Raw genomic sequence first — 26784 nt, 5'->3', positions numbered from 1 at the left:
TCACAGTGTGTGAAGAGACAGGGAATGTGATGGTGGAATTGATGTAATAGGTGACCTGGACAGCATTATCAGCCTTTCCTGTAGTGATATGTTGAATAATAGCCCTCCTATCAGTAGAGGTGAGCTTGGATGGACGCCCTTCACAGATGTTTTCCTTGTCTGTGTGACTTTCTTTAATGAACTTGGCCACAGTGGACTTGGATACTCCAGTTCTAGAGGAAATTTGACAAGCAGAGAGGCCAGAATAGGAAAGAGAGAGGATATTATCCCTTTGAGCAAGGGGGGTGGCTTTCATGGTGAATATAACCATGACATATGGAAATTTTTGGTTTGTATAGTTATGGTTTTAAAATGACATAATGACACCACTTTATGATTTATTTAATGGTGGCATGATTGTTATGGTGTCATAAATGATGATTTATATAGTTTTAATATGTGCTCAAAAAACTGTCCGCATGAGTCACCATTTTGTGAGCCTTGTATCTCCACCATATCTCCACCAATTCCCACGGTGTAGGGCTCAAATGAAAGCCCTGAAGCCATACTACAATGTGCTATAAGCATGTCCTTGAGGCATTTGTGAGTTCTCACACAATATCATAGATAGTGAAAAATGTCAAAACATGTGGACAGTTTTTTGAGCCACTGTATATACTGTGGGTATCATATAAGAATCAGTCAGCAAACATAAAGGCTATGTATGAAGCATATGCAGAGTCTATTAGTAAGTAGGATGGATCACAAATAATAAACACCGGAAATGAAATGTATGTAACAGATCAATAATCAAAAGGGAAACATGGTTAACCGGAGTCTGGAGACAGGGGCAGTCTAAATGGAGTTGGGCGCTGATATAGGGTTTGGATTCCAGAAGGGAGATAAAGATAGATCAGATCATTTGAGATCCGGATCTCAGATCCGGATATCTGGGGAAGCAGATTTAGAGTTGAGAGTCTGGAATGGCATATGACAGATGCACATCAAACTGAAGTGAAAATGTCTGAATGTAGAGAGCACCTGCCTTTTCATTAAGTCAGGAGGCACTACATGTTACCATTTCTGGAAAGCTCCACTGCCAGTGCAGTGGCATACCTTCAAACTTTGAAGTTCAAATTTTCGAGTTTCCTTGAACTTACTAGAATTTTCCTCATTCCAAAGATTTCTCTCGCACATGGTCTGCACATTATCAATTGATTTTTATCTAGAGCTGGTGCTACTTTCAAACACTGTCTAAGCACTACCTCCTGCAAGATGGCCATGACCAACAGCACATCAAATTCACCCTGCGGCCTCATTGATTCTGCCACACTCACGGATTCACAATCTTTTTCTATTTCTCAGATTGTGAGTAGTTGTCTAATTGGATGTTCAAACATTACTGACCTGCTTCTAGCTTGTCGATGTAGCCGTGTCAACAGAGGACACCCTACCCACTGAAGTCTCTGGAGGCTCCTGCCTCAGTGAAGAATGGAAGAACCTTGATGGGATACCTTGTATTATGGGTGGGATGAGGGCACTTACTGGTAAGATTAATCATGACACATTCATCCTATCTAAAAAATCATTTCAGCATCACTTGGTAGGATGCTCTGTGGGCGCACAAGTGCTGACTTCCCTTGGAAAACTCTCCCAAAGGAACTAGCTCACCTCAGGTATGTCCTCACCAATTACCCTGACGATACCTTGATACCTGGCAAGCTGCACCCCTCTCTCTCACACCAAAGGCATCCATGATCTGAGCCACCACCATCATGTCAATCTCATCAACCACCTCAAGGCAGGCACCCTCACCATCTGAGCAGTGAAGAGCGATGCTGCTCGTACATGTCTCACTACCTCAAAGGACCCCATTATAATCGGAGAAGCCCCCTCAGCTTGCTCTTTGCACTCCCATGGGCAGTGTGCATTTGCTGATGGTTGAATTGACAGAAAGGGTCTTCCTCGTCTTAGTTTACCTTCTTCTTTACCTACTTCTCATTGTCACACCCAATTTATTGTGGAAATCACACGACCACCTCCTTGTCCAGCTTCTCAAGCAGTTCCAAAACCATCTGCTGTGCATATCAGCAATCTTATCCCACACATCGCTTCTGTCAAGGAGAGACCATCCAGTTCTGAGGATGATGACATGACTGGCAGTGCAAATGATGAGGATGAGTCAGAGTTGCAATTTAGTGACAGTGAAAGTTGCCCTGCAAAGTGCCTTAGACATTGATCAAAGTCCATCCTATCATCAAATGTAGATAGCAGATGTATGTAGGTCATACTTTGGGACTAACCTAATTCTGACATTGTGTTGTCTTAGGCATGAAGTAGATTTTCAGCCATGGATTAATGAAATCTTTAGTCATGAAGCCATTTGATACTGAGCCCCCTTTGGAGCCTCTGGAGCCTCTGGAGCCTCCAGAGGTTCACCAATTCACCATCTACACCCTCCTCAGTGGACCTCCATGATGTCTGGTACATTGTTTGCTTCTAGACCTTCATTTTTCTAACTTGTTTAGTCTCAAAATTAAGGACTCCCTTCACACACACTTAAATTTTGATATAAGTATGAGGTGTTGTGCCCTCCTTTTTTTTACCCACCTTTTGGATCTGCAACTCCAGTGAGTATTTTCATTGCTACATGCCATTTTTTCTGATCTTGCACAAAGGGCATGAAGCTTAATCTATCAGACTACTATTCTGACCCTACTGATGACCAGGCATCCTCGCCTCCCATGTACCTTCCTGCATTATCACCTGCTGCTATGGATTCCGAATACATGCAGGGAGGATATGTGCAGGAACAGTTCGGAGGTGGTCAATACAAGGATCCGCCAACAGAACTCACTCCACCAAGACCACAGAGCAAAATCAAGCCCACATAACGTGATGTTAGTATTGCAAGGGATGCTGCTATCTGACATCAAGCAGCCTGTGCTCCCAGTGACTATACCACTAATACCTTCACATCTGGTAATTCTTATTGAAGATCTTTTCTCCAGATTTCTGACTTTGTCCTTGCTGCTAGAGTCGATGCACTCCAGCCATCACAACTCTCCTTTTGTCAAGGCTGTACCTGCTCAACACCCTGTGCAGACTCAAGATCTATTTTCCAGCACATTGGCACCCACTAGCCAGCAGCCACAGCCAGTCATGCCTCAAAATTTGGACATATTCACCCAGCAGCCCCAGTACAGCACTCTCAATCAAAACTCCATGGTTCCTTATAACCTTCTCACCATACCGTCTGGAGTTCAGCCATTGTGGCCCATGCCATCACCTCTGATGGAACACAAGGCTCCCAGACTCTCCCCTAGCCCACTTGCTTCATATTCACAGTTACCGACCTCACCACTTCTCATGCCTACAGTTGCAGGCCCAAGCTCTCAGGGAGATTCGCAGCCTGATATGCATGGGTCAGACAGGCCCTGGAATTTTTCATCTGTAGTGTCAGCAAACTCTTTGCCACCTCAAGGAGCTGTTCCAACAATGCATATCATCCCACCAACTCCCCTCAAGCCTTTCAAGCTTTTGGCTCCACCTTCTGCTGGTATGCCACGTCACTGTGCAGTCACATTCAGTCCATCAGCCACTGGAATATCTCAAGTCAGGTCTGATGTTATGATGGATGATAATAATGCTCCCATTGCTGGTCAACATTCATCAGAGATGAACTCTGCACTCAAAGAAGGGTGCACTGCTTTGGATGCTGTTGTCACTGATACTGCAAAGAATACGAATATGCCATCCTACCAGGTAATCAACCTGTGGATGAAGAGTCAAGGTTGAGTGATCAATAGCACCAACTACTGGAATCTTTACGCAGGGTACTTCAAGGACCAGATGCACCAGGAACTTGTAAGGCTTGGTGATGGTGCTCCTCCTCAGGATGGTTCAATGACACCAAGTAAGTGGTTGCTCAGTGCCACATATTGATCTTACAGGCACTGGTGTTCACTGTCAGTGTTATGAGCTCTTCAAGAAAAGCTACCCAGACACTTATCAGGATATCCTCAATACCTACAGAGAACTCAACATGCTGACAGATAATCAAACCATTGCGCAATGCACTCAATCATTCCAGAAACTTTATAAGAGTATCGTGAGTAATCTCATTCTGATTCTGTAATATTTTCTGATAAGTTGAGTACCTTACCTGTAGCTTGATGGAGCTGCTACTAGGCAAGGGTTTGAGGCTGCCATTGTCATGTGTGGTAACATTGTCAATGAAGATGTATCACTAGGCCATGTTCACACAATGCCTGGTGCTGGCAGTGTAAGTGTTACCTTCCTTGAAAGTATTTTATGTATTAACACCTCTGTAGTTTTTCGAAAAGTGCTGCCAAGCTAGTGATGACGCCATCATCAGGCATATCAAAGCACATGTGTACAACACCATCTTGCTGTCTGCTGTGGAGCAGGCTTTCAAGGGCACAGAAGGAGATCAAGAGCAGGTGCCAATAGAGATCCTGGATGTGAGCTCATCTGAGTCAGAGAAGGAGAAGGATGTGTTGAAATCGCTGAAGGCTGGTCTCATCAAGCAAGTTGGTACGTAGCACATCACATCCCATGGTTTTATGAGGTCCTGATATTTTTTCCTTAGCAGACCTTGGTGGGAAGTTTGCCAACAGACCTTTCCTGTGGATCCTGATGCCTAGTTCCCTCGCTAATGACCATCTATGCATTGAGGGGTATCCTGTGCACTTGAGTTTGATGCCAGGAGAATCTCATAACATCAATTCACAGAGTAAAGGTGTCACAGGACTGACACAACATGAAGTCAATGTGCTTGCTCATTCATTGAAGGCAAAGATGATGTGCGTTGTTAAGGTAACCAAAACCATAGGAGGTATGTGCCAATACACTTATTAGACCACTTTAGCTCATAATAATTTGACAGGCACAGTGATAGCCTCCAAGGAGCCTGTCATCATTGGTAAGGCCCCTCCAGCAGACTCTATTTTCCCAAATGTGAGGCAGATGTTTGTTAACAGAACATTTGATTATGGTGGCCCTCCATGCCTTCAAGCCAGCTCTACCATTACCAGGAAGAAGAAGCCAAAGGTCCCCATGTCAGCACACACTCAGGATGATGTTATGGGTATTGTGGCCAAAGACACCACAACAACCATCCAGAAAACCAACTTGCATCCTGAGGTACTCATACCTCCTCCATCACATCCATTTAAGCTTGCAAAGCGACTCCCTACTAAACCAGTGCCAGCTCCCATAGAAATTCTGTCCAGTAAAGATGGTGTCAAGAAGCCTGATGAGGAGCCTCTTGACTCATCCAATGGCAAAATCCATAGTGAGGATAATGCCGACTATGGTGATTTTTCACATTCATGGAAACGGAAGCTTGATACCAGAGTTGTACGAGCTATGAAGAAGCATGTATGACCAATTGGGTTAGAGGAGGAGACGGCCATTGAGAACAAGCCAGGTGCAAAAGCTGCAGGCAAGGCTCATGCCAAAGGAGGGTGCTCATCTCCTCTCACAGTAGGGTTCTCAGGAGATGAAGAACAGCAACCACAACCTGCTATAGGTAAGTCTTGACAGTTATCTCAGTTCAGTAGTGATCCTGACTGATAATTAAACAGACAATGCAGCAATGCGCCTGCGTGATGGATGTCCTGACATTGTGAAAGGTATTTTCTCTACATAAATGTCCAAAGATTTACTAAGATAAGCCCAGTGCAACATGCACGCCCAGTGACTAAAGGAGGCCAATCTGCTCTCACCAAGACCATGCGTCTCTTGCAAGAAGATGAAGACTCGCAGAGTAATAGCAGAGCTGTGCAGCCTGAGACATTGGTTGATCATTTGACCTCTGTGCAAGTCACTGAAGCACCCATTCTTCCAGCAGCACCATCTTCCCCACATAAAACCAAACTTCCTGCTGAACACACAGGTGGTAACAGACAGTCTGGCCATGTCCAAGATGTGCCTCCCCCACTACCGCAAAATCTACCATGTGCCCCATCTGAGGATATTTGTCCTAGCCCTGTCATTTCTAACCTTGATGCACCAGAACCTTGCCATGTTGACCCTCATGGGGCACACAACAATCACTCCCGTGAGCCTCACGACACTCAATACCTTCATGGTGACCTGCGCACTCATCGAGACAGCTCTCCCACACTCCCTGATGATGATTATCACCCCAGTGATGCACCATGTGGTGCATACATGTACCATGAAGACTTGGGCTGGCATGCATATGCCAGGCAACCATGACCTGGAGGAGAGTACCCTTATCAGAGGGAATATTTGTATTATGGTGACTGTGGTGAACCTTACCCAGGTTATCGTGATGCCAGTGGGAATAGGTGGTCATATTATCATGATGTGTGGTATGCAGACCATGAACTTCTGGATGACCATTCACATGGACCTCCCCCATCAGACATCCATGGAGAACACATGCATCCAGCCGGTTGCAAAGGTCAAGTTGGCTACCAGCATGCATATCAGCGTGAGGCTTGGACAGATGGGCATTGTGGGAGCAGGAGTCCCATTGCCAATGCAGTGCTGGATCATCTGAAGGAGGGGCCATTCCAAGGTAAATCCAAGGTGTCTGTTGTCTCAATACTATGCTTTTGTACAATGTTCCAATCACTTGCTGTGTGTAGAAAATACACCATGATTCATGTCTGATTTGGTGTGTGGGATAATCATTAAAAAAATCATGCAAAATTACATTTTGGCATATGAATACAAGATGACATATGGTTAGTTGATGTGTTCAACCAGGTTGCTCATGACATGACGCTACCCATACATGGCACACAGAAGTGTTTCCAAAATTAGCAAGATGTTCTCAACCATTCAACTACTCCACTTGACTACCAACCATTCCCATGATGCCGCTGCCACAACCAGTGAGCACAACTTCTTATCATAAATGCCTCTATGGATCGGTCAGTACCTGCAATGCACTCCCTGAACCTCGGAACAAGATTGCTATGGATAAGCTCTTGGAGGAAGAATTCATTGGCACCGTCTTATGGGAAGAAAAATCACTCCCCAAAGATGCCAAGTCTGTTATGGATACCCTTATCTTACAGACTAATTTCACTCCAGCATCTCTCAACAAAATTTACTATTTCAAGTCTGGGCCAAGAGGGAAGAGGGTTAAGAGTGGGTCTATCTTTCAACCTGCTGCACACCATGGCATGAATGCAGAATGGCTGTTCGATAACAGGAATGTCCAGCCAAAGTTGTTGGTAGACTCCAGAAAACAGAAGAAGAGGGTGCAGGTACAGAAGGGACAGGGATGAAAGGCAGGCAGGGTGCAAAAGACACAACCACACGCACAGATGAGCATGGCATTGGCCATGTTGACCAATACAGAAGTGGAGATATTGGATTCATCTTTCACAATGCCTGAAACCGACAAGAGCTTCGGTGCCAAAGGATACAACAACAAGCACCCCAGCAAGAAGCAGCCTCAGGCATCAGCAACAACAGAGGGCAAGTGGACCCTCCTCTTCAACATAGTGCAAGCTGCCATGCACATGATGTACAAGAAAATTTTCCCCAATCCCTCCACTGCATTCCCCTTTGGTGCCATGAACATTATCAGTGGCCCACCAAAGTGTATTTGGTCCTCCCAATTCTGTAATACTCCCATCCCAGACAACACCAATGCACAGAAGCCAGATATTATTCTGGTGGATTGCAATCTACGCAACCTCTCATTGCGATGGTCCAATATTATCACATGCATGGAGCACACAGAAAGCAAACTCAACTCTTCCATACCTTTGTATTATGGTAGCAGCACTAAAGGGTACCTGTTGATGTGAGAACAACCTTGGCGCCAGTTCATCTTGATCTTTACTATTGCCAATAACCTGCTTCACCTTCACTACTTTGACTGCTCAGGTCTGATCATTTCACGCCCCGTCAATATCCTTGAAAATCCTGTGCATCTTCTCAAGGTTTTAAACACCTTAACACTCACGCACACCAACAACCTCATGTACAATCCCACAATGCATATGTGCAATCCTGCCTGCAAGGGCTCGCATGCCAATCTGTGGGAGAATGCCATAGGCTGGATAGAAAACCATGATAGATCCCATCTATCAATCATGAGCATGCTTTGGCGAAGCCAAGGTTTCTTTTCTCATGGCACGATTTGTTATCATGTTCAGACCTCAGATGGGACAGAGTATGCACTCAAAGACTGTTGGGTCACCAAGGACAAGAAAAACCACGAGGTGACCATTCTCAAGATGGTTGAAGGAATCCTGAATGTAGTCAAGCTTGTGGCCCATTGGGATGTCCTCTACAATGGGGAGCCAGACTGCACATATCGTATTCAAGCTTCCCATGGTGTTTGTACCTCTGGGTTTATTTGCAGATTCCACCAGCACCTTCTGTTGACCCCCTGCAGAGAACCACTTGTGTTCTACTCCTCGAAGCTTGAGCTGTTGAGAGCCTTCCATGACTTTGTCTCGGGTGAGTCTCAAGTGTGTTGAAATTGAATCCTGAGACTGACCCATCAGTGTTTAGCTCATAGTTTAATGCTCACAAGTCACGTCCTCCACGGAGACTTGAGTCCAAATAATTTTATCATCCATGATGGACAAGGTTATTTTATTGACTTTGATCATGCTTGCATTATTGTGGAAGGCACTGTTAGTGTTCCTTCAGAGGGCACGGTAAGTGATACTTACAATTTTCACAGCATGGCACATGGCTGAGTGCATTATCTGAAGGGTACTAGGCCCTATATGTCAATTTGTCTTCTCCGGGAGGGTATTGCAAAGGGTGCAACAATCCAACACACAGCAAGTGATGACCTGGAGTCATTGTTTTTTATCTTTGTTGAATTTGCAACCACCTTCAATGGGCCATGTGGCTTCATGAAAGATGAGGGCAGGAGGCCCTTGTGGGTTGATAAATTTGAGATCTCAGGTGCTGATCCCTGGTTGGCAAAGCAGGGATATGTGCTTGCACCTCACAATGACTCATCATTGATGGAAAAAACTACTTCATTCTTCACACCATTCAGTCAAATCATACAGGAGTGGCATCATCTAATTCTAGCAGCAGCCAGTGACCCAAGCGACCCCCCCCCCCCCCCCATTGGCATAACTCATGCAGCACTCGCAGTGCTCCTGAAAAAATGGATCTCTCAGCTCCCTGTGGATGCTCCCACAGAAATTATGGTGCCCATGGCATCATCATCAAGATTGGGACATCCTCCACATGATGATGTCCAATCATCTGCGGGTGCTTGTTGTTCTATGTGCATCCAACAGAGAGTGTCATAGCCCACAAACCCTCCTTGTTCTTCCCACATCCAAATGAGACAACCCTCTTCTCGCATGTCTTTTCTGTGTATGTTTTTCATTGCAATGCATTTTAGTATGATACAGTGTAGTATGCCACATGTTATATGATAGATACCTTCCTGATCCAAATATCAATGATGGAATGTTTGATACCTGTGCCTTCACTGGAGAGGTCCTAGGTACATAGGCAGGCACCACTTTTCTCCCGTTCCCACAGTCTTAGAGACCTTGTTTCTTTGTAGAGCGCAAAAGAGCACCACGGAGACAAGAGGAGTAACAGGAGCACCAAGAGCTCCACAGGAGGTGAGAGATCTCATACTCACATGGGAGGGTACGTCTCACAGACTAGTTGCGCCCTACAAAGAAACCAGGTCTCTAAGACCACAAAAGTGGTGCCAAGGGTGCAGTATGCAGCTCGATCTTTCTTCAATTTCACTTCGCGTTTCTTTCAATCTTGCGAGAATCGACCTACACCTTGGACCAACATGTTAACACTCGAGTGAGTCACCGATTGCAAAGAGTCTCCTAGTTGCCCAACAAAAATTCGGGTTGGATGCAGACAAAATGCAGAGTCCTTCAGGCTTTGTCGTAGTGTAGTGCTCTTCACCGCTTTGCCTTGCTCGCGACACGCAGGCACACAGTCGCGGATACACCGCTCTATCGGGAGATGTTCCAAGAAAGACGATCCAGCCCATTGTCGCACTAGGTCCATCTGGTATGTCTGTGCCCAATATTATACTCCTCAATGAAGGGTCGTCTCTCACATTGATTGCTTGTTGCTTTGCTTGTCCCAGGCACTCGTCCATTTCCTCACTTCAATTTGTTCTTCTATCTTCGTATGTTCTTCCATGCCTTACACGTCGCATATCCTTGCACCCATCACTCTCGTGGTACTCTTGTTGTTACCATACACATACTGTACTATATGCAATGAACCACGTTCCTTCCCATTGATTGAGTTCTATCAACACTTAAACGTTGAACTTGTATGTGCGTTGTACAACCGAAGCCGAAAGACCGTGCAATATCCAAACACGCCCCCGCTGCTGTTGCAATCTTCTGTTTCTTCAATCCACTTTGGGAAACGTATTGAACATACTTCTCTTCATCCGTCTGGGCATCTCGTATGATTTCATCCATTGCCTTACGATTATTCTATGCTCTCAAAAACCTGCTACCTAGCCATCTTTCTAGCACGACGTTCGCTCAAACTACCCCCAATTCGAATGCAATGTTATGTAGACATACAGTAGACGATGAATCAATGTACACTCAATCTCGTACTCCAGTGTCTCTGGCATCTCCGCAAATTAATTTACTGGAAAAAGATCATCGTAATCAAGTGCTAAAGGACCAAATTGATTAACTGTGAGAAAGCAAAAGTCCAGAGACTCACTCGTAGCAGTGCTGCCAACGTGTCCCATGGGTCATGCAGCTCAAATCCAGCTCTGGACCTCCACGAGGTAACACAAATGCAATCCGAGGATTATATCTAAACGCCTCTCGTGAAGCGGGTGGAACCCAGAATAAAAGCCGACCATTGGGTCCCATCATCCATCCATCGTCTCTCAGAAAAGTTAACGTAGACCTGCAGTCATCATTGGCTGTGCCTGCGAGTAGCTCAGCAGTATCGCGCAGTGCATGAGTTGAGTTTGATGAGAAGGAAATGAAGTCGTAGTTCGCAGTGTTGGGTGTTGGGACGGCCGCTGTTGGACGGGGGATGCAGCTGCCATGCAAGGAGGATGGTGAACGGTCTTCTGCGGCGTGGTCCTGCAATGACTTCCCAATCACCACATACCAGACCCGGACAGTCCCATCCCATGAACAGGAAATGATGCGAGTCCCATCCGGGGAGAACAAGACTGAATTGACTGAAGTAGTGTGCCCCCGCAAGGGCGGACCAATTGGCTGCCATGTCGCTACATCCCACAGGCGGACAGTCCCATCGTCCGAACCGGAAACGATGCGAGTCCCATCCCGCGAGAACGAGACCGTTCTGACCAAGTCAGTGTGCCCCTCCAAAGGCTCACCAACTGACTGCCCCGTTCCTACATCCCACAGCCGAATAGTCTTATCACGCGAACCAGAAACCATACGAGTCCAATCCGGAGAGAACGAGATTGAGTAAACACTCGAAATGTGCTCCAGTAAGGACTGGCAGACAAACTTCCCCATCACTGCATCCCACAGCCGGACAGTCTGATCGTGCGAACCAGATGCGATGCGAGTCCCATCCGGAGAGAACAAGACTGATCTGACTGAATAAGTGTGCCCTTCCAAAGGCTCACAAACTAGCTGCCCCGTTCCTGCATCCCACAGCCGGATTGTCTGGTCATCCGAACCAGAAGCGATACGAGTTCCGTCCGGAGAAAACGAGACCGAGAAGACAATACCAGTGTGCCCCAGCAAGGGCTCACCGACTGGCTTCCTTGTAGCTGCATCCCACAGTCGGACCGTCCGATCGTCTGAACCTGTCACGATGCGACTTCCGTCCGGTGAGAACGAGACTGACCTAACCCAATTGGTGTGCCCCTCCAAGGGCTCACCGACTGGCTGCCCTGTAGCTATATCCCACAGTTGGATAGTGCCATCCCTGGAACCAGTCGCGAAGCAGGTGCCATCTGGCGATAGCGAGACTGAGATAATTGAATGAGTATGCCCTAGTAAGGGCTCACTATCTGGCTGCCCTGTAGCTGCGATCCACAGTCGGACAGTGTTATCTCCAGAACCAGTCGCGATGCGAGACCCATCCGGAGAGAATGAGACTGAGTAGACCCGCCCACTGTGCCCCTCCAAGGGCTCACCAACTGGCTTCCCTGTAGCTGCATCCCAAAGTCGGACGGTAAAATCGTCCGAACCCGTCACGATGCGACTCCCGTCAGGCGAGAACGAAACTGACCCAACCCAATTAAAGTGCCCCTTGAAGGGCTCACACACAGGTATACCCGTTCCTACATCCCACAGCCGGACAGTCATATCACCCGAACCAGATGCGATGCGAGTCCCATCCGGAGAGAACGAGACTGATCTGACCAAAGAAGTGTGCCCTTCCAAGGGCTCACCAACTGGTAGCCCTGTTCCTGCATCCCACAACCGGATTGTCTTATCCTCCGAACCAGAAGCGATGCGAGTCCCATCCGGCGAGAACGACACTGACTTAACGTTGTCAGTGTGCCCCCGTAAGGGCTCACCAACTGGCTGTCGCGTTGCTGCATTCCACAGCCGAACTGTCTTGTCGTCTGAACCTGTTACGATGCGAGATCCGTTCGGCGAGAACGCGACTGAATTAACCGACTCAGTATGCCCCAATAAGGGTTCACCAATGAGTTGCCACGTCGCTACATCCCACAACCGGACAGTGTTATCGACTGAGCCGGACGCGATGCGCGTCCCATCCGGTGAGAAAGAAACAGAGGTAACATAAGAAGTGTGCCCCAGCAAGGGCTGGCCTACTGGCTGTCCAGTCGCTGTATCCCACAGCCGCACAGTGCAATCATCCGATCCAGTCGCAATGAGAGTCCCATCCGGTGAGAATGTCAATGAGTTAACGTCACCAGTGTGCCCAATGATCACAGTCTGAACGGCCGTCCAGTTAATATCACGTCCAGATGCCACGTGAAGAGAGTTGGGAAACCGTGGAGAAAACGTTTTGGATAGTGTACAATTGACAGGCGAGAATGGTAGTGCTGATACATAGAGATGCGGGGTGCTGTGCAAGATGATGCCGCCGAAGACTTGGATAAATCTCTGCACGTCCATTGCAGCGGACGAGGCATCTTCGTATCCAGTGTGACACTGCAATTGCAATCGCGCGTGAGTGAGCATGTAATCTGACACTCAATAAACATGTACTCACCTTCAACCACTTAGCAATAACCGGAAGGGCGGGGACTGCGCCGCTAAGCGCATTCATAAGGCCGAGTACCTCGAGCCAGAATAACAGTCGCTCATGCTCGAAGAATGATTTGATTTCTTTGGCGAGTTCTGGATTGAAGTGAGTTGTTTGCACGTGGACAGGCCAAAATCGGCAGGCATAGGATAGGTGTGGAAGGATGTATTTTTCAATCCGTTCTTGCAGCCCGGGATCTTCGGAATTAGAGAGATACGATGATTTCAAATCGCAGATATTGAAGGAAAGTCCACGTTCCATCACTCGAAGTGATGCGAAAGCAAGGTTGTGTTGTGCTTTTGACACGTCGACGAAAAACACTCCACTATGTGATTGGTCCGTCAGGAAATCGCGGAAGGATGCATGAAGGGGTCGGATGGGGGTAGATGAGTTTGTGGTGCCGCTGAGGAGGGATCCCATATGTTCAACCATGACCTCCACTTGATAACGCTCGTTTTCATCTAGAAAATGTTTCCGCATGGAATTCAGGGAATTCAAGGGGAGGGGTTCAACTGTGCCAAGAATTTGACCCATCACGGAACGAAATGTCGCTAGCTGTGTTTGCTGAAACTCGGGGTCCGTGTGTTTATCCTTTCGCATGATCTCCGTAAGAATGAAGTCGTACATATCGTACAACAAGTGTTCCCGTTTGACAGGATCGCGGGACACCATAATATTGAAGGACTGATCAGAGGATAAACCAGGCGGGGGTGCTTCGATGGATTCGCAAGCAAGACGTGCCCACTCGAAAAGACCATCAGCTTTCTTGGCGAGGGCTGTATACTCTTTGCTCCTAAATTGTGAAAGCCCTTCCAGCTTCTTCGACACGTAAGCGTGGATATCGTGTTCCGCGACTTCTGGTGGAATGTCGTCCATGGAAATCCTTCGAATGTGTTGAGCTCCCGCAAACGCATTCTGAATATCGCGAAGCGGGCGAGAGGTAACGATAAACCGGAAGTTCTTTGGGAGCTCCGTGATTTTGGGAACAGCAGAGCTCTGAAGTTTACCAGAAAGAATGCGGAGAAGGTCGGATCGTGTCTTGGCCGCGCCACTCTCGTCCAGTGCGTCGATCACGATCACGACAGGGCCCACAGTTGACTCCGAAAGCTTCTGTAGTGGTTCCACCAGAAACTTCTGCCATTGCTGGACGATGTCAGCTGTAGTCTTGAGCGCACTAGCATGCTGAACTGTATCTGCCAACGCTCGCCTTACTCCCGAATCACGGTCAGCCAGGTCGCGGGCGATGGTAGAAAATATCTTCTCATGGCGACGGTCTGCTTCTCGATCTCGGTCGAAGCAAAAACATGAACCAAGCCCTCCCGCATCGCTGAACCAGTTAGCAATTGTGTGGGCGATGGCTGATTTTCCCTTGCCTGCCGGGCCAGATAGCCACAGCACGCGTGGAACGTCGTCTCCAGTGCTGTTGACCCAATCTGTGATCTGGGAGAGAATTTCCGTGCGCGTCCCTTGGAGGCATTGTTTCCTGGTGTCTAACCCCGCATTCGCTGCATAAGTTATACCGCTGAGATCCAGTAGTTCGCCTGAAGAGGAATGACTGGTTGTTGCATCCGAAGCAAGTACAATCCTTACCTGTATGGTGGGTATAAATAGCCACGTCCCAAGTAACTTGGTCTCGGAAGTTTTGCATGAGCGCATCCAACACATCGCTATATCGTTGAATTTCATTATTTGTTTCAGTGAGAATGTCCTTCCCGAGTCTTTTCCCTGTTATAATAGTAGAAGATTGAGTATGTGGAACGTGCAACAGCTTGAAGACTCACAGAAGCTCTTAGTCTCTGAATAGTCTCTGATGAAACGGGCGCATTCAAGGGTCTGCTGAGAGATCTGTCCAAGGATACCGCGCATCGATGAAATCTGACCAAGCGTCTTGTCCTGTATCACGAAGCCGTAAACTTCATCCAACTTGTCGACAAGACGATGTACTGCTTGGTCGCGATCCGATTGGGCAATGACCATCTACACCGACGACTCCTGAGTGGGTGACAGAAACGAGGGAGGAACCAAACATACTTTTGATGCACAAGACAAGACGCCCAGTGCAATCTTTGCATATGGATGTACCTGTGGCACGGGATTAGTTCGGTTCCAACCACGAGAGGAATGGGCCCATACATCTGCTAGCTTCCCGATAATATTGTCGAATATCCTGAGGGGTTGAAGATATGTGTCCTGGAAATCATATGCATCCTCGAGATCCGCTGGAGCATTTTGGGCGGCGGATACTGCAGATCCCACACGCCCCGAAAGTAGATTCATATCTTTGACAGCCTTTTTGGCGTCTCGGAGTGCCGATTGGGGATCAGCATGTCGTTCCACGCCTGAAGAGGTATCCTGAACCTGCACGGCCAACAGAATTTATGGAGTGTGTATAAAGTGAGAGGTGACCTACCTTGATATTCGGGATTGATGAGGCATCTTCACGATCAACGTTCGGAAGAACGGAGTGTGAACCCTTCGAGTGCTTTTGTACGATTACATGAGACTTGTTCCAGGAAACTCGAGATCCTTGTCGACTCACAGAAATCTTTTTAGTCGCATTCTTAACCTTCCCTAGAAACCGACGAATTTTGCCACGGCGTCTGTCCTGGATCAAGAACGCATCAGAGTTAACGCTTCGAGTGAAATGAGAAGTGGTCCTCATCAGAAACATACCGAACTTTCACCAGCAGTTGCTTCACTGGACGCGCAGATTTCAAGAGAAGGGTCTTGCCTCGAGTTCCTTGATTGATTGTGTTCAGTCATCGTTTGAGATGGTTAATACGGAGGATCAGTCTGAGTAAAGTTGGGTGGGATAAGTAGTTGGAAGAAGGGGTCCCCACTTCAGCGTTTAGATAACAGCATACCCTTGGCCACAATCCTCGAGGCAATATTTGTCGATGTATTGGTTGCGCGTCTCTTCGGAACTCCGGGAAATGCAAGGAAGTCGGCGAAAAAGTGACTATCGTCTTTGATATTCCAATACCCGACTGCCTCGAGATCATGAAAAACGCCATGCTGATCATGATCACAGACATGCCAGTGGCCCTTTATCGGTATTGAAGAAGACGATGATTGGCTCGATGAACTTGAAGATGTCTCCGTCCTATGACCCCGAGAATGTCTATCTCTGCCGTGGCGCCGTTCCCCAGATCTGTTGCATGGCACTCCATCCCCCCAACTATACCCGCTTTCCTCAACATCAATGGTGTTTCGGCTAACAAATAACCTCCGTTCACTCTCCAAGCATGCTACGAGTCCCTCCCTCGCCCATCATTCGAAGCCAGACACGCCAATGAATTCGGTGGGCCTGGGTATATAAACACCCAAGGCAGCAAGCTGACCATCGCAGTCATTTTGACTTCAGACAGAACTCCAGGTCGTGCATACAGCCTCTCCACGCCCACGCTCACGAAAATGATTCACTTTGTCCACCACTATTTCCTCCTCTTAGACAAACCCACAGAATACGGAGCATACATTGTCGATCCCAGTTCTTCAAACCTGCAGAACACAGAGCATACTTTGTCGGCCTCAAGGTTCGTGCGCTTGGATTCCGTACGGTAGATTTTCAACGATGATCTTCAATAACACTGTTTTGCTGTAGCCGCAATGTGATGAGAGGCGAGCTCGATATAGTTATGCTTCAGTTCATCACAATGTGAACGAAAGACTTGGGGTTGTTCCCCAGTAAGAAGAAAACATCTGGCGGAGTTTAAACCCCATTCCTGCGCGAAATCTATTGCTCGTATGGATGCATCTCAAAGTTGCACGCATGAGTCGTAGTGTCACTAATGCCCCTGCTACTTATCCTATCTCCATCAGATCGAAAGCTGTACACGATGGAATGAGTCTGCCAATTCAAACCCGTGACACAGCCGCACTCACCCAACGGAGGAACTGAGAATAACTGCTCGAACTCAATTCTACAACTATCACAGGCAACCTCAACGGTCACAACACTCGCTTCCTTACCACACGAGAACCGCGTTGCGAGCTGCGATTGCCAGCCATCTTCCAGTCCTAGCTGCTCAATCTTCTCTTTCTCAGGAAGGAATGCGACAGTACCCATCAGTGCAATTCGCTGGGGTCGTGTGTTCCAGCTGAGGCTCGTCATGCCCTCAGCAGGAGTGGTGACATTCCAAATTTGGATTTCGGTGATGGGCCCAGATGAACTATAGGACTTGTTGGCCGCAAGACCGTCTTCAATAGTGGGAACGATGCTGTCGATATAGCAAGACGTGAATTTGGACCGGCCGAGGTGCCACTGAAAGAACATCGAGTCCTGGAACGATATCAATAACCAAATCGCTTCAGGGCACGGAGGTCCACTTACGCTGTTGCTCAGTATGACGTGCGAGCCTGAAGTGTACACTTGGTCAGGTAAGGCTTTGTTCACCCGTACTATGCCGCTTGGAAATAACAACTTTGGTGCTGGTCACACAGGCTTATTAGGGACGCATTATGAACAACTACCGAACCTACGTACCTTTTTGCTTTTGCTGAGGGTCGCCGACCAATTCTATACCTGGAAACTGGTTCGGCTGACGCAACCCTTGGACATTACGTTGCCCGGAAACAGAGGCAGAGGCAATGTTATACAATGCACACGCGCAAACAACTGCGATGACCTGTAATCCTAGCTCTGCCCAAGCAGGCCATTTAGATGGGGGGTCCATAGTGCGGTGCTTAGAGGTGATGTGTTTACCGGGGAGGAGAATCTCATCTTCGCCGTCTTCAGGTTGATGATCTAGATCATTCATTTGGAGAGGCGCATACGACGCCATGACGGTTTGTGGTGTATCTGAGAAGTAATTGTTTGAACCTCTTCTTACTTAACAGCAGAGCACCCACATAATGGTTTTCCAGACGTTTAAATGCTCTTGGGCACGATTCAGAAACCTATGAAGGACGAATGAGAGTAGCACTCTGGCTGATGTCTTGTAAGCGATTATATTTATACAGGGTTCATGGAGTTTCGGTGTTCTTTTCTACTGAAATCTTGCAGTGACATGTCCCTGTCAGCCGGTTCTTTTGATCGAGCCAGCCGGGAAATAATCTGACTGAACTGTTGAACAGGGCTAAATCTTAGTCACTGCCACTCTCACTATGTACGAACCCTGCTACTCCCTTCCTTCTGTGTAAGCAACTAACGGAAGAACACTTTGCCTAAGTAATAGTACGCAAAATCTCCCGGTCTATATTGAGCAGCCTGTCGCTAAATGGGAGAAATCTTTTCCTAAGCTAGCACAATATGTTCCACGAAACGACACATGTGCCCAGCCGAGTTGTGGAAATCACTCAATCTCACACATTACATACCCCACTTGTTGCACCGATTGTACATTCAACACCCCAAGTAACTCGACAATCACTCCTACATCTAACCACCGTGAAACCCACTTTGTCTTTTGTTTTCATCGCCATCTCTTTGTTACAAATAGAGGCGGCGTGTCCCGTCCTCGATAATCAGAAGTTCTCGTGTACGTCTCAACGTGTCTGTTACCAGCCTTGTCTCAACTGATCTATTTACCTGGTTCAACGACAAGCACACTAACGCTGTCGAGGAACGGAAAGCCTATTGTGTGTCTCATCATATCTCTTATCTGCCCTCTATCTCATGTATCGTTGGCTTAGATTTTGTTGCCGATGGTAACGCAGATAACGACAAGCGCTCTTCCAGTCCAGTTGCTGAACGTAATTCGCTTTGAATGATATATTGACGTTGTTAGACGCTAGGGTGTTGGTGATCAAGGTTATCCTCTGGTCCGATACTTATTACTGGCATCGTTTTGGTCATCGCTCTGCAGTTGTGGGGACTAGCCGTGAGTGAATACTGTATTTTTTTAGACCAGTAAGTTAACAAATTCTATCAATGTATTGATCTCGAGAATCACGATCGCATTCGCAACTGCTCTCTATTCGTTCGCGAACTTCGTGTCATCACTATCTCTGTTTCGTGTAAGGGTGCTCTATTCTCAAGATTATAGTCACATCCAGTCCGACCTAAGCTACTGGCAAATTAGAAGTCACCTGTAAATCGTTCTAAATCTTCACCGCACAAGAATTTGCAGACCTCTTTCTCCGATCAGTCCATTGAAATCAGCTGCTCCAACAATATTGATATCAAAATCTTCCTTTGCATTTCCTCATGCACCATCATCGCGCTGCTACTGCGTTAAGTCTGGATAGCCTCTCATGCCTGGCTAGGGCGTAACCGAGCTCATGGAACAAAACGTGACCTCGGCGAAGCTGCTGCTCTCCTGAATCATGATATTTCCTGTCGTTTTGCTCAGTGCTCTGCAGGGATGGGTGCCAGCGACTTGTCCTGCTGGCACCACTTGCAGTTGTGTAGTTTAACCTTTTATCAATTACACGAGGCACTTGATAGTGCTGCTGGTGTAGATTGGCACTAAATGCATTACATGGTATACTCAAAGACAGTACATACATTGGAGATCTCGGTTTCTGCTCTTAGTTGGACTTTTGGCGCAAAACAAAGAGCACGAACAGAATCATACGCGACAGTGTGTCAGTACCATCCTCCACATAGTCCTGCCATGATCCTATGGGTCTGTTGGAAGGATGCCTAAGAAAGTGTCAATTCGTCAAATATCGTGCAACATTCATACTGAACTTACCCGTCGAACCAATAGAAATAATGTTCTGGGTCATCGCACATGTTGCCATCGATGAAGCAGGCACCCGGGTTTGTATACCCGAAAGCCTTATAGCTCGGATCAGATCCAAGCACTCCGTCCCAGATGGTCCCAAAAATGACCAAAGCCAAATTCAATGGAGGATCCTGAGAGCGGAATGCGACGAGACCATCGAAAATTGACTTGAAGCCACGCCTCCCCCCATGAATTATGAGTTCCGCGACCATATGCATCGGTAATAAGAAAATTGCGTGCATTTGTGGGTGGAGAAGCAAGAAGAGCGATCTGGCCTAGCATATCTTGCGCTGCCTCTGGTAGGTGGTTTCCGTCCACTGGAAGATAGTATTAATCATCATTTGATTTAGGTTCATGATTTCAAGGAAGTACCAAAGGAGTCCCCCCAGTCGCTACGGCAGTGTTAGATTGAGATTGCATACGTGCTGCAATGCTCACTTAATTCCAAAGAATATCGCGTACAGGGTGGTCTCCGGATCCAGGTTATTGGATTGGCTTAGAAATGTTGTTGCTAAAGAGGCAAATATTCAAATAAGCTTCGCCAGAAGTGAGGAGGGAACACACTCTGCATGATGAAGTCCCGCGGATATGGGTTACTAGGCCACAAGCTAATGTTTGTAACAGCGCTTGACCACTGCAAGACATCAAGATACGGACTGATTGTGAGGTAAAACGTACAGCATAATCCATGACCCTGGCGCCGATGTCACTGGCAATGTCCTCGACCCAAACGGGTCCGTTGGTTGAACGACCGCCTGCTAGAATATCTGGTGGTGTTATAACAGCAGGCTCAAGAGGGCCACCGTCATGTCTCCCCCCATCAGTGAATGAGTCCTGCGTGAATTCATTAGCCAGCTGAAAGGTCGAAGGGAAAACACCCACGAACGCCAAATGCAACAATGGTCTTAAATTGAGGAAGATTCAAACCGGCATTGAAGTCCGACACTGTGCCAGACAGGGGACCGCACCGGGGACTGACAGCGAGATGAATACCATCATTGGGATCTTGCAGTCCCAAGACAGAGCTTTAGCCTCTGTCAAAATCACTAACAAGACGAGAAAGTGAAATTCCATCGAATGCCAACGAGCCAGACTACGAATTTGACCTATAACTGCATCTGGAGAACAATCCATCATAACACATTGGAGAGACGCCGGTCATGAGAGAACCACAAATATCGAACTGAAACTGCGGAAAGCGAACAAATGGCAAAGGAGGCTCACCAATCGAAGGTACCAGGAAGGTCAAAAGGACCCGAAATAAGAGCCCTAGCACCCCATAAAGTGCAGAGAATGGGAACAGCAGGACACTATACATTACTACCTGTTGTGCTGCTTGACAGCGACAGTTCGTGAGATGGTGAGAGTATTGATGAAGAGACGCCGGCCGCTCTCCGAGTCAGTCGGACAGCAAACAATGCTTGAACCATGATCGGGTGTAATCAGGTGCGTTTTTAGCGATGTCAACTCATTTGTAGGCTTCACAAGGATTGGGCAAAATTGACTAATTGCCAGCAGGTACGGTCATTTCAGCTCCATCTGGCTCAAGAGTCGCTGGCATGATCTAATAGGTTGGGCTGGACCGAGTGTTAGCTCGAGGTAGGACGCAAGCAAGTGGAGCTGCTCGGGCCTTGGCAAGGATACCTGCTTACCAATTCGATCATGACTCACGATTCGAGTAGCATCGAAATGGAACTATGTATTGACACAGCATACTATAGTGAGGGGAAACCACGGAGTGTGCATGTGAACTGGGGTGTGAAAATTAAAAAGGGGGTAGTGGGTGGCTACATATAAAGAAAGACTGTTGGTGAGGAGCGACGAACTTGTGGTAGAGAATGTAGGAAGCGAACAGCTCATGCACCGGCACATTCCGGCACGCGGTATCGCCCGGCACCTGCATGATGGTTCGGACGTTTTTCCTGATCATCTTGTGTACTTACACCATTGCCACACTCCAGTTTCGCCCAAGATTAAGCCGTGGAATGATCCAGCTGCCCTAGCTCCTGCGTATTGATTGAAGCTTCTGGAGTCTGGACTCGGGTTCTTTGGTCTGTTTTAGGTAGAAGGCTGCGCACAAGCCACGCAGGAGCCTGCAGGAGCTCCACTTACGTTGCAGATTATCTTCTTCGTGGTACGTTAATTATGCTTCTATCAGCTGAAATCAACCTCGAGCTTTCTGATCGATATCACAAACGCCCATGTCAGCTGGGCACGTTGACTAATAGCCAATACCGAACACCTGCATCGCAGCGTGTTGCAACGTGTGGTGACCATGCAATCATATATGACTAAAATGACTTTCTCCCCGGTGGCACTTGTCTTTCTCCCCTCTCAGATCAGTGCATTTCAAAAGCAGCCTCTGTAATACTAGGTGCGTTATAATCCTCACTGGATGCAGGTAATCAATAAGATGCGACCTCTAAGCACAGACGATGAGCCGCTCTCAATTGAAAATACTCTCCCAATTGGCATCGTCGCCTAACGATGTGGCGTCGGGTCTTGCCCAATGCATAGAGGCCTTGCGTCTCGTTTCCTTCCCTGCCGAGATCATCGCCCATCATGGTCGAGTACTCGGGTTTGAAGGGTTCCATAATCAAGGCTTTCGGAAGGGAGCATCTCTCACGTGTGCCGTTCAGGGTGAGCCTCGTCTTATTTCTTGTAGCTCATTCTTCTCTCGAGTCCTAGTCTCCCCAATGCTAATCGACTCCTGCAGACTGTGGTCGGGCTTCTCAAAGCCTCCATGGAGCTCCCTGAAGACTCGCGCATCATGCATGCTGCATTCTACCGCGAAGATGGGACAGTTGATCCCACAAAGGTGCTCATCGACGAGGACTCGTGGAAAGAGCTTGTACCATATGTGCATACATTGCACATCGAGGACGATCGTCAAGCGCATTCGGTATTTGCCACACAAGCCCTGTCATCAGCAACTTCCCAGAGCGCAAGGGCATCCCCCTCCTTAAGTCCAACGTTGACTTCCCCAACACGGAGCCTGAATGGCAACGCAAACACTTTCATCCCCACCAAAACTACAGTGACGTTGAAATCGCAGGATGGAACAAAGGTCAACCTACAAGCTCTCAGAAAGGGGAGAATCTCCCCCGCATGTATGTATCTTTCATTTGAGGTCGGACAGTAAAGCTCATATCAGCCCGTAGCCATCCAACCGGTATCGTCATTGGTAGGTCTAGCAGATACGTAATATTACAATATTGGGTTGAGTTGTATGTACATGACAAAAATTCGCAGATTATTTGTGGTTGTAGTGTATGACACAATGTGCATGGGATCAGAACAAGATGAGAGATATGGTATATACGAGAAAGGTTTATACATGCTAGCGAAAGGATCAAAAAATCACGGAGTACCAAGGTATTCAAGAAGGGGTAGTGCAGTTTCTAGTTTTGTCCGGAGTGCTGTTATAGGTGGCTCACCATTAACGGCATGTCTTGTCTCCAAGAAGAAAACCAAGACGTACTAAGTACATGACAATGGTCCGCAATGTCTCTTAATACACCTAACATAGTCCTTAGGGCTTGGACAAGCCCTTCATCGCGTACGGGGAACTGAGTTGGCCAGCTTTTCAAGGCCCGCAGACGTGTAATTTCCGCATGAATCACGAAGGAAGCATTTATCCATATTATCTGGTGACCAAAAACTGTCAACAATTACATACCAGAAGCTCCGCAATTATAACTCACAACGACAGGATCAAAATATTGCAGTGTATTTACGTCCACGCATTGCAAGGCACGCGCTATGAGCACGGCCGCGGTGACGATTTTGGCATTTGATAAGGCATAGGTTTCACGGAAGGGGCTGTGCAACCGGATGGTAGCGAGAGATAGAAGGGATTGCATGCAAACTGTATAACGAGAAACAAGATGGGGTGACGCAGAAGTAAGACTCGATTGCGAGGACGATGGTGACGTCTCGGTTGTCAAGGATGGATTGGACGGAATGAATGCTTGCAGATGTTGTATGAGTGTGTCAAGTGACATAAATTTTGCTCGGAATGACTGTGTTTCTTGAACCCGTGAATCTGAAATTCAAGGATGTTAGAAGAACGAAATTGTGTGCCGACCTTACCTACCTGACGTGTATTGTTCAACCAAATTGTTCACCTCGTCAAGGAGCACAGCTGCTTTTGCGTGGAATGCAAGTGCCGAGTCGCAATCTCCATTTTCATTCTGTCCATCGATAAGGAACTGTTGTACGATGTCTACTTGAGGACCGATCCCCTGCTTGCGGCTCGTAAGGTGGATATCTTGATCGGACAAATTTGCCTCCTGCATTTGTCCAGGCCAGGGGATGGATACTCTAATGGATCTACCGATGCTAGGTGCAACCCCCAACACAGCCGACATACTCTTGTCCCGAGTGAAGACGTTCCAGAATGCATGTATAGCTTCCCTCTGTTCGATATCGTCAACTGGCTTTTGAACGGTGGTCCTGAATGTATCGAACGACATAAACTGCACGTCTGCAAGTGCGTTTGGTTCTCCTTCAGGAGCAGGAGAAGAATGAAGTTGGAATGCCAGAACAAGGCTGGCCGCCGCGCCTGAATGGTACCTTGCCTCCACTATCCGTCCGACCCGGAATAAGTAGTATGTAAGAAGGACTTCAGTTTGTAGGACATTAAGCAGATCTCGGGTACTTGTGCTGCAGGAAGGGATGATATCAGCCAGTTGGCGCAAACATCTCGATAGCACTGTCAGCTCGAAGGCGGTTTGCTTCGTTTCTGTGATGTGGAGACATAATAGAATAATGGCGTTTTGCAATGCAACAGGAATATCATGGGAAGCAGTCACAAGCGTATTGCGTACGCGCGGGATATGCAGGAAAAAACCAAGCTCGTCCACGTAAGGCGATATTTTGTTCAAACTGTTTACAAAATCACAATTAACGAACTATATGGATAAACGTACACGATTACTAGCTTACGATTCTAGCACAATTTGGCTTGGAGGCTCTTCTTGAGCCCACCAGCTGCTCGGGCTGAAATCATCCCATGTGGTTTGAGCACTAGAGCTCGACGCTAAATAATGATGAGACAGCGTGATTATCGGCTTGTAAAATACTTACACGCTTCAGGACTTGATGTGGATGATATCGACGCAGAAATATAGGAAGGCTGGAAACCAAATGGATCAGAAGAGCCTTGCGAGAAGTCGGGAGATGAGTAAGGATGGTGTAGTGCAACCACAGGGGTACTGTTCTCGGGATGCTCAAGCTCTTGTACTCGAGCTTTAAGACGTGCAATGTCTTGCTCCAGCATGTGTGTCCGAGACCGGCCCTGGCCATCCGTGTATTCACAGTCATCGAGCCTGTTGCCACGGATGCATTGACCACACGTTGGTCGGGCACCATCGCACCTCTAGCAAGACAAGTGAGCAAGTCTCAGACAAGGTGGGTTGCATCTACGAACCACTTTTCGACGTCTGCATGCAATGCACGCTTTACCGCGTTGAAGGCCTCCGAATGGTTGGCTTAGAGTACTACTTGAACCAGGTCCAGATGTAGTCATTGAAGATGACCGAGGAAGTCCTTGTGATGTCGAGGATACACTGCCAGTACTGGGGATCCCTCACCTACCATAGTTATATACATATCGGCGAGGACGTCATTCCTGCCTGATGAAAGTGTCCGGTTCCGCTTAACCGTGACGGAGCTCGGTAAGCCTGCTAGCGTCATCTTGTGTCTGTGCAAGTGTGGAGGATGGTGGGTAAGCAGACAAGCATGTCAATATGATCCAACCGGGAGATGACAAAGATTCAACCGTGACTTACATAGCTGATTCTCCTTCCACAATATACCAGAAGTTGCCTCTCATCAACCGAAGTGAATGTAGTGAACAGTAGTTAATATCTGGTTGGTGTGAACTTGAATGTGGCTTATTCGGGGAGGTTCCGGTTCATGGGTTCAATTATTTGCCGAGTAGCCGGGTCGAAGGATATCGGAATTTGCTTTGCTGACTGAACCAACCGCTCGGCGAGGTGATCCAACGTTGAGCAGGCACTCGCAGGTGCCGCAGCGCCGGCAGTTACGGTCACGGTGAACGGTTGACGCAGACCACCTGCGGACTTTGTGCCAATCATGATATTGTTCAAGCTTCAAAGCGAACCGAACGCACCTACAGACCCAAGCGTCAGATACAATATGACCACTGGGTACTCCATCTCTCTGCATCTTGTCTAGCGGATCTACTAGTAGTTGGCCACACACACGCGACCTACAGTTGCCAGCTCTTGCATCAGTCAGTGGTAGATGAAAAATTATTCAGTCCGCAGGTTGGAAGGCTGTGCAGCACTGCAAGGTGCGTTCGGTTAAATCTGTTCCTATACCCGCTGACATAACTGTTGGATGTAATGGCAATGGTTGTAGTCCTAGTCCTACTGCGCAACGGGTTTCGCCTGTGACTGTTTCTTCGCCCGCCATGGCAAAGTCTACTTTCGTTCATGCTGGTGCCTGGATGCCGTTTGAAGATTTTTGCAAAAAAACCTTCTTGACCAACTCTCCGTAGCGTCATGATGCTGAGTTGTGAGTGATAATCAGTTTATATATCAAAGCAACGATTACAGCTGTTTTGCAGTATGTTAGGTAACACAACACTGGGTTCTGACTTTCTAAAATTGATGGCGGTGGTGCGAACCATACTTGGTATCTGTATAGAGAAAGCAACCTCAACCTCTCTCTCCCCGCACCACAAAGCGGATCAGTCTTACTCGCGGCGGTATCCACGTCACGTTGGCGTTCATGTGACTGAATGCTCCAACCCAAAGTAGCTGGTTGTTCCAGTTTGAACCGTTATGCTCATTGATCGTGGAATTGACAAAATTCAATCCTCGCTTATTGCGACGTCTAGCAACAAGTCTCGGTCGAAGGTTTATAAGGCACTCTTTTACCAAGTCCATGATTGCTACGCGAG

The 26784-nt window shown here is 47.6% G+C and overlaps 7 protein-coding genes across 7 annotated transcripts; 4 read left to right on the top strand and 3 right to left on the bottom strand.

Moving 5' to 3' along the window:
• Positions 1-1254: 1254 nt before the first annotated feature.
• On the top strand, positions 1255-2457 carry BJ212DRAFT_1302467 (uncharacterized protein; the record flags this gene model as incomplete). Its single annotated transcript, XM_041333269.1, has 6 exons — positions 1255-1347; positions 1397-1526; positions 1574-1655; positions 2071-2183; positions 2247-2255; positions 2351-2457. 6 exons carry the CDS (start codon positions 1255-1257, stop codon positions 2455-2457), a joined length of 534 nt encoding a protein of 177 aa, XP_041189337.1.
• A 1335-nt stretch (positions 2458-3792) lies between these two features.
• On the top strand, positions 3793-4117 carry BJ212DRAFT_1279331 (uncharacterized protein; the record flags this gene model as incomplete). Its single annotated transcript, XM_041331486.1, has 2 exons — positions 3793-3880; positions 3933-4117. Coding segments are annotated over 2 exons (273 nt in total), but the record flags the coding sequence as incomplete, so codon positions are not given.
• A 2836-nt stretch (positions 4118-6953) lies between these two features.
• BJ212DRAFT_1484322 (uncharacterized protein) lies at positions 6954-9272 on the top strand (the record flags this gene model as incomplete). Its single annotated transcript, XM_041340778.1, has 6 exons — positions 6954-7247; positions 7308-7661; positions 8148-8344; positions 8390-8454; positions 8509-8657; positions 8715-9272. 6 exons carry the CDS (start codon positions 6954-6956, stop codon positions 9270-9272), a joined length of 1617 nt encoding a protein of 538 aa, XP_041189335.1.
• Positions 9273-16784: 7512 nt separating this feature from the next.
• Positions 16785-17966, bottom strand: BJ212DRAFT_1435592 (uncharacterized protein; the record flags this gene model as incomplete). Its single annotated transcript, XM_041337725.1, has 4 exons — positions 16785-17012; positions 17068-17464; positions 17516-17613; positions 17669-17966. The coding sequence occupies 4 exons, from the start codon at positions 17964-17966 to the stop codon at positions 16987-16989; spliced, it is 819 nt and encodes a 272-aa protein (XP_041189334.1). The 3' UTR covers positions 16785-16986.
• Positions 17967-19338: 1372 nt separating this feature from the next.
• BJ212DRAFT_1302462 (uncharacterized protein) lies at positions 19339-21171 on the bottom strand (the record flags this gene model as incomplete). The annotated part of the gene is made up of 10 exons (XM_041333268.1): positions 19339-19591; positions 19691-19768; positions 19821-19984; positions 20022-20170; positions 20226-20245; positions 20292-20364; positions 20418-20487; positions 20532-20687; positions 20740-20858; positions 21078-21171. The coding sequence occupies 10 exons, from the start codon at positions 21169-21171 to the stop codon at positions 19339-19341; spliced, it is 1176 nt and encodes a 391-aa protein (XP_041189333.1).
• Positions 21172-22114: 943 nt separating this feature from the next.
• BJ212DRAFT_593912 (uncharacterized protein) lies at positions 22115-23263 on the top strand. Its single transcript, XM_041343606.1, has 4 exons — positions 22115-22227; positions 22286-22493; positions 22570-22963; positions 23015-23263. Exons 2-4 carry the CDS (start codon positions 22416-22418, stop codon positions 23056-23058), a joined length of 516 nt encoding a protein of 171 aa, XP_041189332.1. The 5' UTR covers positions 22115-22227; positions 22286-22415; the 3' UTR covers positions 23059-23263.
• BJ212DRAFT_1484318 (uncharacterized protein) lies at positions 23214-25383 on the bottom strand (the record flags this gene model as incomplete). Its single annotated transcript, XM_041340777.1, has 7 exons — positions 23214-23272; positions 23335-23500; positions 23558-23898; positions 23950-24740; positions 24801-24894; positions 24942-25233; positions 25285-25383. The coding sequence occupies 7 exons, from the start codon at positions 25381-25383 to the stop codon at positions 23214-23216; spliced, it is 1842 nt and encodes a 613-aa protein (XP_041189331.1).
• Between the last annotated feature and the right edge of the window lie 1401 nt (positions 25384-26784).

Source organism: Suillus subaureus (genome assembly GCF_016647635.1).
Source record: "Suillus subaureus strain MN1 chromosome Unknown BJ212scaffold_33, whole genome shotgun sequence".
Classification (NCBI taxonomy): Eukaryota; Fungi; Basidiomycota; class Agaricomycetes; order Boletales; family Suillaceae; genus Suillus; species Suillus subaureus.
The sequence above is the reverse complement of the archived record's forward strand: the minus strand, read 5'-3'. Positions and strand labels throughout refer to the sequence as shown.

Coding starts and splice junctions, on each gene's coding strand:
- BJ212DRAFT_593912 (XM_041343606.1), top strand. CDS start 22,416: ATGGTCGAGTACTCGGGTTTGAAGGGTTCCATAATCAAGGCTTTCGGA. Junction 22,494..22,569: donor TCTCACGTGTGCCGTTCAGG/GTGAGCCTCGTC, acceptor CGACTCCTGCAG/ACTGTGGTCGGGCTTCTCAA. Junction 22,964..23,014: donor GGGGAGAATCTCCCCCGCAT/GTATGTATCTTT, acceptor ATCAGCCCGTAG/CCATCCAACCGGTATCGTCA.